Source organism: Panthera pardus, unplaced genomic scaffold, assembly GCF_024362965.1.
Source record: "Panthera pardus isolate Hobbes unplaced genomic scaffold, ASM2436296v1 HiC_scaffold_6, whole genome shotgun sequence".
NCBI lineage: Eukaryota > Metazoa > Chordata > Mammalia > Carnivora > Felidae > Panthera > Panthera pardus.
Genome location: NW_026526991.1, coordinates 2,303,840 through 2,317,053, shown reverse-complemented (window position 1 = coordinate 2,317,053; position 13,214 = coordinate 2,303,840). Strand labels below are relative to the sequence as shown.

Here is a 13,214-nt window from a genome sequence, read left to right as displayed (position 1 = left end):
GTGAAGCTATAACCTCACTTTGTCACTTGCTGGCCTTTCCTACCCTCTGGAGCCTGTCCTTATCTGTAAATTGGATTGTTACCTACCACATGGATGAATCATGAGGAATATAAAAGTAGATAACATGTTTAAAATATCTAGAACAGTGCCTGCCACATAAGTAGGCACTCCATAAATATTCATCTCTCCTTTGCTATTACATGAAGATTCCCTAACCAAACAGGAAGTCCTGTATATGACAACCAGTTCTGCTTCTTATCCCCATTCTTTGATGCACTCCCCTTCCATCTAGAAATTCTGTGCTTTTGTGAGTTACTTTTCCAGAAATTGGATTTGTGCCTTACCCTTTGGGATGGCCAGTGTAAGTTGTTGAGGCAGCAGGCTAGCCAGGGTTCTAGGTAGATCATCTGTGGCTGTGATACCAAAACTAGCAGGTGTGTGTAGGAATTGAACCCATGATTCAGCTACATCACTGGGTTTGGTGACAGCAGCACCTCACGTTAATGTGTGTGTGCACCACTGGCTTCAGAGCACCCACTTTTATTTGATTCTTACAAGGGTTCCGAGAGGTAGGCAGATTCTCACTCTCCAGAAGAAGAAAAGGAAAACTGGGAAGGAGTCCCCTGTGTCACACCGGTAGTGATTGGTAGAACAGGAAAAGACCACAGACGCCTTGATTTTCTATCCAGGACTTCTATGTTTTGAACCCAGATGAGAACCAAAATTCTGGCTGTTCAAGTGAAAGCTTAGAGTTCTACCACAGACCCGTCTAGCTTTCCTGTCACTACTGTATGCTCTGTTTCCATTTCTTACAAGAATATTCATTAACTTATCGAATGAATTACATGCTAGGCAATCTAGACACTGGGGATACTGTCAGAAACAAAGGAAATAGACATGCCCTGATGGAACTTGTCCTAATGGTGGGAGGCTGATAATAAACAAGTTAGAAAGATGTGTGCTGTTAACTGTAAAGAATGTCACTCGGTGATGAGTGCTATGGAGAGAAATAAGAGAGGAAGCTGGGGGTGGGATGGGGCAGAAACTGTGAGTTTTCACTTTGATTCTTTGTACTTATTGTCTCATCCCTGTGATACGCCCTCTGAGAGTGGTCCATCACACCCCAGTACCAGATTTCTACATGTCAGGGCTTTTGGAGACTGGTTTTGAAGTTGAACCAGCTTTACCCAGCGAAAGCAGGTGCAGGAGCTGTCTGCTTACCCACTAAATTGCTCAAGACTACCCCAGATCAGAGCTGGGATAGCCTGGATAGTGCCTTGGAATGCTCTGGTAGGTTGGGGAAGGAGCCTGTGCTGTTTTTTCCTTAGAGATTATTTGTTAAATCTATAGCTCCCCCTGCTGTTAGAAAACAGGGTAGGCTCTTAACTGATTTTTTTTTTTTTTAATGATTCTTTTTTATCCTAAGATTTAAGAAAGTTTTGTTTTTTAAATAAGTACTGCTGGGACATTTAGATCTTTCTTCTGGGACTGCTGTTGCTGAGGCCCAGCCCCCAGGAGCAGGATGGGGGGAGGAAGCACAAAGGCCCAGGCAGGATAGGGTCATATCTGTGCTCCTGCTACTTTTAGCTTCTCTGTATGCCTGCACTCCTACCACAGCCAGCAGCCTAGCAAAAGTTATCTCCACACACAGTTTCACAGCTGTTCTGAAATTCTAGGGCAGCAGAAGTGAAACTGACCATGGTCTTGTAAATTTCTCTGCTCTTGCTATTGTTCCCTACTTGAAGTGAGTCAGGCCTTTTCATCCTCTTACCCTCAGGGTGTCCCAACTCCTCATTTGTCTTTATAGCCAAGTGCTTGACACAAAACCGTCTTCATGATGCCACATTTGAGGAGATTTGGTCTTGGTTTCGCCTTGTTTGCTGAGTCGAGAGCTGTGGGCTGTGTGGTGGTAGATTCAGACCACAGTTGAGTCCTCGACAGGGCCTGTAGTGAGCCCTTCTTGTCAGCTGCTGGCTGTGTGCACCAGGGTCAACCAGACAGTCACTGTGAAATTCTTTTAGTCCTTAGAGATGAAATTCAAGGTCATTTTAGCTGAAGTGAAAAAGGAAATGGCACCCAACGAGACCTAGGTCTTTCTGGTGTAACTGCCCTGTTCAGTTTGGTCACTTTGTGAGTCCTAATGAGGTTGAAGGAGTAAGGTGGACCCCACACGAGGCTGTGCTCCTCCCAGAGTGAGGTGGGGCCCAGCAGGCATTCTTGGAAGATTGATCAATAAGGATTGTGCAGCTAACAGTCTGGTAACAGGTCCAGGATACTTTTTTTTTTTTTTTTTTTAAACATTTATTTATTTATTTTCGAGAGAGAGAGAGAGAGAGACAGACAGACAGAGCACAAGCAGGGGAGGGGTAGAGAGAGGAGGGAGACACAGAATCCGAAGCAGACTCCAGGCTGTGAGCTGTCAGCACAGAGCCCAACTTGGGGCCCGAACCCATGAATCATGAGATCATGGCCTGAGCCTAAGTTGAATGCTCAACCAACTGAGCCACTCAGGCGCCCCTCCAGGTTACTTTTTTAAGCTATATTCCATTTTTGCACTTTATACAGCCCAGGCTTAGGTAGTGACTGTTCTCGTTAGGAATAAAGTAACCAGAACTGTTTTAATGGGGCAACTGAACCATAAAGATATGTGCTTACTCAGGTGCCATGTTCTTCTTCACTTCCGCTGATAAGAATTAGTATTTCTAAAATTAACTTGAATTAAAATGTCTTCTCCACCGTAAACTATAGCTGTGCACATGATGCTTCATAAAAGTAATTCTTTTATGATTCTTTTCTCAACAGCTTTGAAAAGTCCAGCTGCGTTTCATGAGCAGAGAAGGAGCTTGGAGCGGGCCAGGGTAAGACCTTTCTTCCCCAGGGGCCTCCAGAGTGCATTTGCAGAGCCCGTTGTATTGCTGCTGTATTCCTTCCAGTCTAGTGCGCCCTGGGGCCAGCCCTCACCTCGTTCTAGACCGGAGGCGCTGCCTTTTTCTATTCTGTCCCCACCCCAGCCACCTTGTGGCAAGATCTGAAAACGGGATCAGAATTTCTCTTTTCCTGCACTTAAGGGTATATGATGATTAGCAGTCCTCCCTCTTGTGGCTCTGGAGACCGCCGGTATTTCCCCGTCTTTAATTCCACTTCACCTTTTGTGGATGTTAGAACGCGAACAGCAGCCATTGAAAAGCTTGCTGAGGGCTGGTCCTCCCGAGTCTGTGGCTGCACTGCCCACACCTCTCCAGGACGGGCATTCCGAGGGACAGAAAAGGTCTCTGTTGCCCAGAGTAGCCAGTGTCCACTCAAGGCTGTGGAGGCAGAAGCAGGGCCCCTGTCTGAGCCCCAGTTCATGTTGCTGCACCTGGCCTGCCGCCTTGTCCCCCCTCAGTTTCAGTTCCCTCAGGGACCTGAGGGGGATATTCTGCTGCCCAGTGTGGGCAGAGATGGGGAAGTCACCAGAACATGCTTCCCCTCTACCCCTTCACTTTTTTCTTTTACAAAAAGGCAAGGAAAGAGAACCTCCCAGTAGAGGACCCTATAGGCCATGGATCCTTAAGACTCCCAACTCTTTCAGAGACTGAAATATTTACCTCTAAGACTTTCTTACTGTCTTTATTTTATTTTTTTTAATTTCTAACAAGAATTATGAGTAATTCTTAGAGTGAGCGGGAAGAATGAGGTCATGGACACAGAACAAAGCAGCAACAAACTGTGCCGTTGGAGTTACTGGGAGGAGTGGAGAATACGGCAGGGGTGGGGGGGCGATGGCATTGCCCATGCCCCCAACCCACTTGCAGTAAGACTTGGTGCCGTTACCTGGACTGCTTCTCAGTAGGCAAGGAGTTCATTGGAGCAGATTAGAACAGCTCTTATTTTACAGAGTACTTTTGTGAGCAGCACGACATCATTTTGTGGTTGATGCCCACCTCCGCTCTTACGAATTAGGTGCTCTTTGTCTTCATTTCATAGATGCAGCTAAGAGAGATTAACTAAGCTACACAGCTAGTAAGTAGCAAAGCTGGGACTCAAACTTTGGCCTGTGGATGCCACATATTTTCTTAATTAGTGCCGTATTCTGCCTTGGCTTTGGCCACTGTTCCCAACTTCAGGTGGCTTAGAAAAGAAGACTTGTGGTGTCCAACACCTGTTCTGCCACCTGCAGCAGCCATGGCAGTACAGTTGCCCTCTGCAGATGGGGCAGAGCGATAGGCCCAGAGCCCACAGCCACTTTAAACCGTCTCCTAAAGAGCTCAGCACCACCCCAGGGCTGGCACAGGGCTGCCCAGTCGGAGCACCAAGTCTTCACCTTTACCACACACTGTGTGCTCTGGTTTTTTATTTTCCGCCCTCGTCGACCTTGTCCTGTCCTATGTTGTCTTAGCCTGCCCTGTGCTGGTTTTGACCCGGTAATGGTCTTGACCTATGGTTTGAAAAATTCTGGTGCAGAGGTTAAGAGCATAGACTCTGGAGTCAGATGGATCTGGGGCCACCTGTACATTAGAACACAAGCACCAGGCATGTGCTGGCTCGGACACTGTTACGGGAATGGTTTAGTTCACCTGGAGTTGCAGAGATGCCGAAATGAGGACACTGGACTTTAGGGAACTAGGGCTATGACACCGTGTATCAGAATTAGTATTCCATATGGCGGCCACTCAGAATGAGTGGGAAATGTTCATGAGATCATACAGTGCTACCTTTTTTTGAACAAGGCATAAAATTATATTCAGTATAATTACAACTCTTTAAAATTAGACATCTTCTGCCTGGAAGAATGGAAGAAATAAATATCCCAAAATACTAAGTGGGTGATTAAAATTTTTTATTATTGTTTCACTTTCTAATTTTCTAAATTTTCTTTGATGAACATAGTTATTACTTTTATGATAGTACAAGTAATAAACTTTTAAGAAAAAATTAGCGTTCAGCCTCAGAGAGACAAATAGTCTGGATAGATGGGTGGTGCCCTGGGCAGGTGCATTGGAAATGGATGTGCCCCTTCCCCCAGAACTCCCCTTGCCTCAGAACCCTGCAGGCTCCAGGCTGAGATCAGGGGGCCTACAGAGGTGACCAGCCACAGACACAGCAGCCACGGCTGCTTTTTGGTTCTGTCCATTCCATAACTTGTATCCTGGATTTGAGATCTTCTTGGTGTGTTTTTTCTGTAGACAGAGGACTATCTGAAACGGAAGATTCGCTCCCGGCCGGAGAGATCGGAGCTGGTCAGGATGCATATTTTGGAAGGTGTGTTAGGCCGGAAATGCTTCCTCCCCTTACCCTCGCTGTTTTCACCATGCATCACCCACATGTCTTTTTCCCTCTGTCTTCTCACTCCCATTTCTGGCGACAGTGGGTAAGCCGAGCCTTAGCACGGTAAAACAGCAGGACTGTGGTAGCCACCACTGCTTCTGAGAGTTCCCAAAGCAGCAGTCACATTCTCTCATGCCGGCTTGCCCTTTTCTCCTCTGGCTGGGTGGTGGCCCCGGATCTTGTCTCCTCTTGGTATGAAGCCTGTTCTCCAGAATCTTTTAAAGATGCAGTTACTGTCTCTTCTCCTCCACTCATTCACTCGCGCCTTCATTCAGCAATCACTCAGACCTCTGTGACGCAAGTGGGCCCATGGCAGGTATGCTCCGCCAGACCCCATCACACACTTCTTTCCACTTTCTAGTGAAGGAGCAATTCTGGCTGCTGAAAACACTGTGACTCAATTCTTTTTTGTTGTTGTTCTGTATTTATTTATTTGAGAGCGTGCACGCATGTGCAGGAGCATTAGAGAGGGGCAGAGGAAGAGAGAGAGAATCTTCTTTTTAAAGAACCAGTGCGTCCTTTTTTTTTTTTTTTTTTTTAAGTTTGTTTATTTTGAGAGAGAGCAAGTGTGGGAGGAGCAGAGAGAGGTGAGGAGAGAGAGAGAATCCCAAGCAGGCTCTGCACCGCTCAATGCAGGGGTCAAATTCACGAACCATGAGATCATGACCTGAGCCGAAATTGAGTCAGAGGCTTAACTGACTGAGCCACCCAGGTACCCCAGAGAGAATCTTTTTTTTTTTTTTAACTTATTTTTGAGAGAGCACAAGTGGGGGAGGGTCAGAAAGAGAGGGGGACAGAGGATCTGAAGCGGGCTCCACACTGGCAGCAAGCCCTTGTGGGGCTTGAACTCATGAACCACGAGATCATTACCCAAGCTGGAGTTAGACACTCAACGAACTGAGTCTCCCAGGTGCCCCAGAGAGAGAAAATCTTTTTTTTTCTTTTTTTTTAATGTTTATTTTTGAGAGAGAGCATGAGCAGTGGAGGGGCAGACTGAGAGGGAGACACAGAATCCAAAACAGGCTCCAGGCTCTGAGCTGTCAGCATAGAGCACGATGTGGGGCTCGAACTCACAAACTGTGAGATCATGACCGGAGCCGAAGCCAGACACGCAACCGACTGAGCCACGCGGGTGCCCCCCAGAGAGAAGATCTTAAGCAGGCTCCACACTCAGAACGGAGCCCAACTTGGGGCTTGGTCCCATGACCTGGGATCATGACTTGAGCCGTAATCAAGTTAGACGCTCAACCGACTGAGCCACCCAGGCGCCCCTGTTCAGTTTTGAGCCAACTTTGGGGTTGGATAGGAACTTTTCTTAGTCCGAGCACCGCATTGTGTTGACAGAGACACTGAGACCCAGCAGAGACTGAATTGCCTTTGTAACACAGAAAGCTTGAGGGAGGATGAGGCACACACTTCATTGTCTGCTGCGCTTTCGGCTTTGTAGCCCCCTGTGCCCGGTGAGCTTTGCTAGGTGTGCCCATGCCCTGTCTGCAGTTCGGGGCCCCTTCTTGTGTCCACGTAGAACTTCAGGCTGGGCCGCCCTTCTCTGCCTGGGACACTCTGCATCCTGATGGCTTCTGCTCCTTCCCCAGAGGGAAGGAGAGTTGCTCTGGAGCTCCCAGGGTAGAGCCAGGTCCATTCCTACATCCTCCTGCACTCCATTCTCTCCCACGGGCAGAGACCTCGGCCGAGCCTTCCCTCCAGGCCAAGCAGCTGAAGCTGAAGAGAGCCAGATTGGCCGATGACCTCAACGAGAAGATTGCACAGAGACCGGGCCCTATGGAGCTGGTTGAGAAGAACATTCTGCCTGTGGAGTCCAGCCTGAAAGAAGCCATCATTGGTGAGGAGGCCCCAGCCGCCCTGCGTGGACATGCAGGCCAGATGCAGAAGGAGGGGCTCTGGGCTTCTTGCTGTTTGATTCCGGCTTTGACTTGGGAACTGAGGTGCAGAGTGTGAGGGCCCAAGAAACAGGCTGTGTTAGCTTGGGGCAGTGCCAGCGGCCTCAGGGGTCACACCAGAGTAACTAAACAACAGAGGCACCTCTGTCCACCTTCATCTCTGCATACCCAGAGGCTGTGTCCTCTCCCACGGGGGGCTGATGTGTGTAAACCCACGGAGATGCCAGGAATTAGAAATCTGTGCCTTACTGTCTCTTTGTCTTAGTGCAGTCTCTCTCAGAGAGTGGCACTTTCCACAGATACTTCACTCAGCAAATACTGGCTGACCCAAGAGGTGTGCTAGGTGCTAGGACCGCAGCCCCACAAAGCAGAGCAGGCCCCTCGCCCTTATGGAGCTCAGGCCTAGGAGCAGACACCAGCAGGTCAACAGGCAGCAGCAAGACAGAGACAGAAGCTGTGCCGGAGAGAGCCCTGGCTACGCTGGGCACACAGAGGAGGGTCCCCAGCCAGGCCCTGACAGTGGGGTGTGGTGCCAGAAGAGGTGACGGCCAAGTCCAGGGCTGCAGGATGAGTAGGAATTAAAGTATATTCGGGAAGAGAGGCGCTGCGGGCTCCAGGGGAGAGCTGTGCAAGGTGAGGAGCAGCCCGGGCGTGGAGCTGGAGGAGGGGGTATTGAGACGGGAGGTAGGAGGTGGGCAGAGTCCAGGACGTGCCAGGGCCTCGTGTGCCATGGGCAGCTGTTCGGACCGGATTCCTTTAGAGTTTGGTAACTGTTAGCACCGATGTGGCTCCTGGGCTACAGTGGGGCCGAGACCTGGTCTGGGCAAGGCCGTGCGTTCCTGCCCCTGGAAGGTAGCTGTGCCACCAGGGAGAGGGGGCGCAACTGCTCCCTTCGTTATAAGCAGTTAGATCTTTTTGGCAGGGCCCCAGGCTGAGTTGGGCCCTGAGCCCTGGGTCAGAGGAGACTTTGGTTTCCGGGGCCTTGTCTGCACCGCAGACAGTGGTTTGACAAGGTCGGAGGCAGCCGGCGTGCCGGGGGCTGCACACCCTGGGCCCCAGCAGCCCCTCTGCCATTGGTGCCGGTAACCCTCTTAGTTCACCGCTTCGCCCTGGCATTCATCCCCCCTCCTCTCCGTGTTCTCCTGCCCAGTCCTCACCAGATTCCACGCAGCCCCTAATCTCAGGCCCGCGTTTAGGTGACGGTCAGTTCTGGGCTCTCTAGCCAGCCGAAACCTGAGAGTCGGCATTGTGCCTGGCCCTGTGTAACGTTCTGCAGTTTACAGAGATGAACAAAATATGACGCTGCCCTCAAAGAATTCAGTACAATGAGAGGAGACTGATGTATGAACGAGTGATTTCTGAGTCTGGCCCCTGGTCAGGTGCCAGCGCTGCGTAGTGAGAAGGTCACGGTCCTGTGACCTAGTAGCTGAGTCACCTGGCTTGTGGGACAGTTTTCAGGTCCACAGTGATGGATATAAAGGGCCCCGCACAGTCTTTGGCGCCTGGGGAGCCTCACAGAAGGGCGGCTGCTGTCGTGGACGACGTGGGGTGATGGTGGGTCAGGTGCAGTGCGAGCTCGGCTGAGAAGGCGTCCTCTCAGCGATGGGCACGGTGATGAGGCCCGGAGAGCGGTCACGGACAGTACGGCACATTTGGGGTCCACCTTTGCCAAATGGGGAGCGTACGTGACACTCCAGGCACGGGGACAGCATGGGCAGCGGCCCGTGGGCGTGTTAGGACGTAGTTTGTTTGAGGACGGGGTACGTAGTGACCAGTGGTGACTTGAGAGAAAGGAGCATTTGCCAGCCAACGCCAGATCCTGTGGGTTTTGGGGAATGAGTAGGTGGCAAGGAAGCGTTGACAGCAAAGGCAGGCCGTTTGTTCAAGACGTGAGCGGAGAAGGGAGGGGGAGGGAGAGGGTGGGCTGGGAGGAGAAATCGATGCAGGTGTGTGGCTGAGAGGAAGGAGTCAGAGGAGGAGATGGGAGGATGGGAGGGGACAGACTCAGGCCAGGTCTGTGGAGGAGGAGGAGAAGCTGGCCGTGGAGAGTGGGGAGGGAGCCCCGGCTGTCCTGAGGCCCGCTGTAGGTGGGGGCCTGACAGGGGCTTTGCAGAGGCTGGCCTCCCGCTGTCTTCCCCACACACTCCCCACGGCCACTCCCAGCACACGGCTGCCGCTCGCGTGCTCACACGCACATCCCTCCCCCAGGTCACCCCCAGCTGATCTGTAAGATTCATGGCAAGATCTCTCTTCCAAGAAGTCCTCCCTGAGCCTCTCCTCAGCGTCTGTGTTTCCCTCAAGCAGAGGCGACTGGACCAAAATCAGAGGGCGGGGGGGACTCTGTCTCTCCACACCCTGCACCTGGCCCAGACCCGGCCACCCTAGGGAGAGGAATGCACTCTGCGGGGACCCTGGCCCACACTGGTCATTGGGCTTCTCCGGTGTGGCCAGCCACTCCCTCCGCTTGGAGTGTCCCCGGGGGTGGAGCCGAAGCTCCTCCGTCCGGGATTCCGCCGTCCGGTGCTGGGTGTCGTGCGGCTGCTGTCCCGTGGCGTGTCTCCTTGCTGGGAGGAAGTGGGAGAAATCTAGATGTGTGACTGGCCTGAAGTACACGACAGTAACGGGGCTCCATTTCCCCCGAGTGCTGCACATGTGGCCCCCTCCAGGGCAGATGAAAGGAAGTGTAGGAGCCAGCCCAGCGATGGGCATCCCGGGCTCCGGAGCTTCAAGCTCAGGCACATCCTTCCCTGGTCCCAGGGGAGCAGAGAGCCTCAGGCTGTGGCCCCGGAGAGGAAGAGTCTGCTGGGAGAGTTACTAGTGTGTTCTTGTTCCTCATCTGTGGTCTTTCCACCACAGCAGATTTCCCCAGACATGCCCGACAGCTCACCTCCGTGCTGTGACCGCTGCCTCAGTCCCTCCCGTGTGAATGGCAGACCAGCGCAGAACCTCTTCCCCCAGCGGCACTGAGGGGGTGGTTGTGATGTGAATCGTGTGAAATACCTACTTGTCTCCTTCCTTTTGTGTCCTGGCGTTTCCACACTAGGGCCCTGCTCCCCCTGCTTCTCCCTCACAGCCTGGCCCCAGGAGCACGTGCACTTGAGGCGGCCAGGGGCCCTGACCACGGGGCAGGGCATTTCTAGCCGGCAGGGGGGCTTTTCTTCTGGTGGCCGCTGCCAGATCTTGGGTCTCCGGGAGTCACAGGCCACTAAAGGGAGGTCACTGTACTTCAGTGATCCTGTTTCACCTGTGCAAGCAGGTGTACCTTTTCCGGGAGGCCCTTAGCCTGTGCGTGCCCTTTAGGAAGTGGAGGCAGCCCCGGGGAGGAGCCCTCATTGCAGGGTCCACAAGCCTCTGGGGGAAGAGAAGAGTTTTGTGCCACCATAGGATGGAAGTGAAGTGCGTTTAACAGGAGGGAAGCAGATGAGATGAAGGAGGCTGCAGGATGGAGGGAGGCAGGGAAGGAGGGAAAGTAGGGCTTGACCTTGGGGACTGGACACAGTGAAGTCAAAAGCAAGGGAGCACTTGATAGCTTAGTAGCCAGCACTCTTCCTGCCTTTGTTTGGGGGTCCTGATGAGGCGCTCTCCTGGAGCTCTTTTGCTGGTCTTTCTCACGTCGGCCTCGCTGGGGGTGGGGAGGGGCCAGAGTGGGCACCTTGCGGGGACAACCCCCCTTCCCATTCGCGGGCACTGGAGGTGGACTGTCACCATGGCTTTGGCTTTCAGTGGGCCAGGTGAATTACCCGAAAGTAGCGGACAGCTCTTCCTTCGATGAGGACAGCAGTGATGCCTTATCCCCTGAGCAGCCTGCGAGCCACGAGTCCCAGGGCTCGGCGCCGTCCCCCTTGGAAGCCCGAGTCGGCGAGCCACTGTCCAGTGCCACCACCCTATCCCCCACTCAGGTGAGCTTGCCCCTGCTGGATGCTTTCCCTGCTCCCCAAGGGCCCCAGACCTGCTGGAGCTGCCCAGGGTGAGGTCTCGCCTGGGCCAGGTGTGGTGGGGAAGCTGGGGATGTCCATGGCTGCCTGAGTCGCAGTGGTGGGGAGCGGGGAGGCGTCGGCAGCGGGCCCTGTTTTGGCCAGACTTCGCCAGCCTGTGGTCCCGGGCTGGGGCTGCCTTGCAGCAAGATTCCTGAGCCTCCCTGGCCTGTCCCCGCGTCCAGTTGGAACAGCCTGCTTCTCCCGAGTTCAGTTCAGTGGCCTTTTCACTGCCCTCTGTGTCTCCATGTTCCAGCTCCCTCAACCCTGCCCTGGGGGCCGGGTTCTCACCCCGCCTCCCATCTTGCCCACCGGTGGCCCCCTGCCCGTGATGGCTCTGGAGGAGATGCCTGTAGCCGCCTCTAGGCAGGGCAGGGCTGGGATGGACCCCCTGATAATGGCCGTGCCCCCTGGGGCAGCGGGAGAGGGAGGCTGTCCTCACCTCCAGCCCTTTCTCAGGTGGTGTCGTCTCAGCTCCCAGTGGGCCCGGATTCCGGAGAAACACTTTTCCTGACAGAGCAGCCTCCTCTGCCTCCCAGCCTCACCAATGGAACCACAGCCCCCCCTGCCAAGCCCACCCCGACGCTTATTAAGGTACAGGTCCCCAGCAGCTGCCCTCCCCTCCCCGGGCCCCTCCAAGCCCTGCCGTGATTTCATCCCAGTGTGGGGCCAGCTGGGGGTGGGGGGCGGGGGGAGTGCACCAACATAAGTCACGGAAGTAACATGGGAGTTTCTCCTCTTCTCTCTGCGGACGCTGGCTGTCACCCTCATAACTGCCATTTCCTGAGCACAGTGGCTCTTATTCTGCCCTGCCCGTGAAAACACACCCCCATCCAACCCCTCTGGTCTACTGACACCACATGAGGCAGTAATCGGAGTCTGCTCTAGGAGTGACAAAACTGAGAAGGGAAATGATGGGCGCCAGGTCACACAGGGGCTGCTTTGGGCTTTTTTTTTTTTTTTTTAAGATTTTATTTTTAAGTAATCTCTACACCCAACATGGGGCTTGAACCCATGACCCCAAGATTAAGAGTTGCATGCTCAACCAACTAAGCCAGCCAGGTGCCCCGGGGCATTTTCTGTTCTCTTCCTCCAAGACCTGACCTAACATGTCTGGGGGGCAAGGCTGACCACCAATCCCCAAGACACCTCCTGGGGGACCTTGGTGTGGGGGACACCGTGTGGGGCACTGAGGTTCATGGAGCTCAGCAGCCCCACGACCCAGGGTCCGTCCTCCCTGTCCCACAGAGCCTCCTACTTCAGGGTCTCCGGGATTTCGCTCCAGACTGCTGCCTCTCCACGCCTGCACCTCTGCTGTCCCCCTCAGCCCCGGGGCAGCTTCCCTTCCTTCCTGCCCCGCCTGCTTCTCCCTCTCATCTCACCATCTGCCCCCCGACACACACGCTGCCCTGGCTGGAGCCAGCCGCGTGCCTCTGCTGCTGCTCCCAGCCTGGGAGCCATCCAGGTTCCCATTCCCTCACTGGAGCCGAGTCCTTGCTGTGCCTCCGGCTGCTACCTTTCTGTTTATGGGGCTCCCTGGTGACCTCCTGTGTGGTGTCCCCACCCTGTGTGCACCATCTCTGCAAAGCCCCCCGAGGCCCTGCTGCTGGCAGGAAGTTTCGAGTGTGTGGCTTCCCCATCCCAGAGGAGACAGTGAGCTGCCCCACTGGGGTCGCAGTGCCCAGGCCGTTCATTCTTCCGGGTGCCTCTCACCTCTGGGGTCTATTCCTGGCGGCCACAGATGTCGGAGTTTTTCCTCCAAAAATCCACCTCAAGCCTGTTCCTAATCGCACAATTGGTGCCTTTCTTTATCCATACACATTTGAAAGAACAGCGTAAATCTATTTGTCTCCCCTTCCTCTTGCGTGGGGGATTCCTCAGCCTTGTGGGCTGACTCCCAGCCCCCGGCGCTCGGGGTGACACGTCTCCTGAAGTACCTGATGTGGAGGCTGTGAGCTCCATCCACCAGCTGTTCGGTACTTCGTTGTGTTTACTCTTAGCTGGAGGTCATGGTGACGTCCGCATTTGGTTG

At 53.6% G+C, this 13,214-nt stretch overlaps 1 protein-coding gene across 1 annotated transcript in view; it reads left to right on the top strand.

The window, feature by feature from the left end:
- MRTFA (myocardin related transcription factor A) overlaps positions 1-13,214 on the top strand; it is a 213,294-nt gene that overhangs the window by 190,825 nt on the left and 9,255 nt on the right. The window contains exons 5-9 of the mRNA XM_053895148.1: positions 2,803-2,858; positions 5,166-5,241; positions 6,989-7,150; positions 10,932-11,107; positions 11,642-11,776. Coding sequence (XP_053751123.1) covers positions 2,803-2,858; positions 5,166-5,241; positions 6,989-7,150; positions 10,932-11,107; positions 11,642-11,776 — 605 coding nt within the window. The remainder of the gene's footprint in view (positions 1-2,802; positions 2,859-5,165; positions 5,242-6,988; positions 7,151-10,931; positions 11,108-11,641; positions 11,777-13,214) is intronic.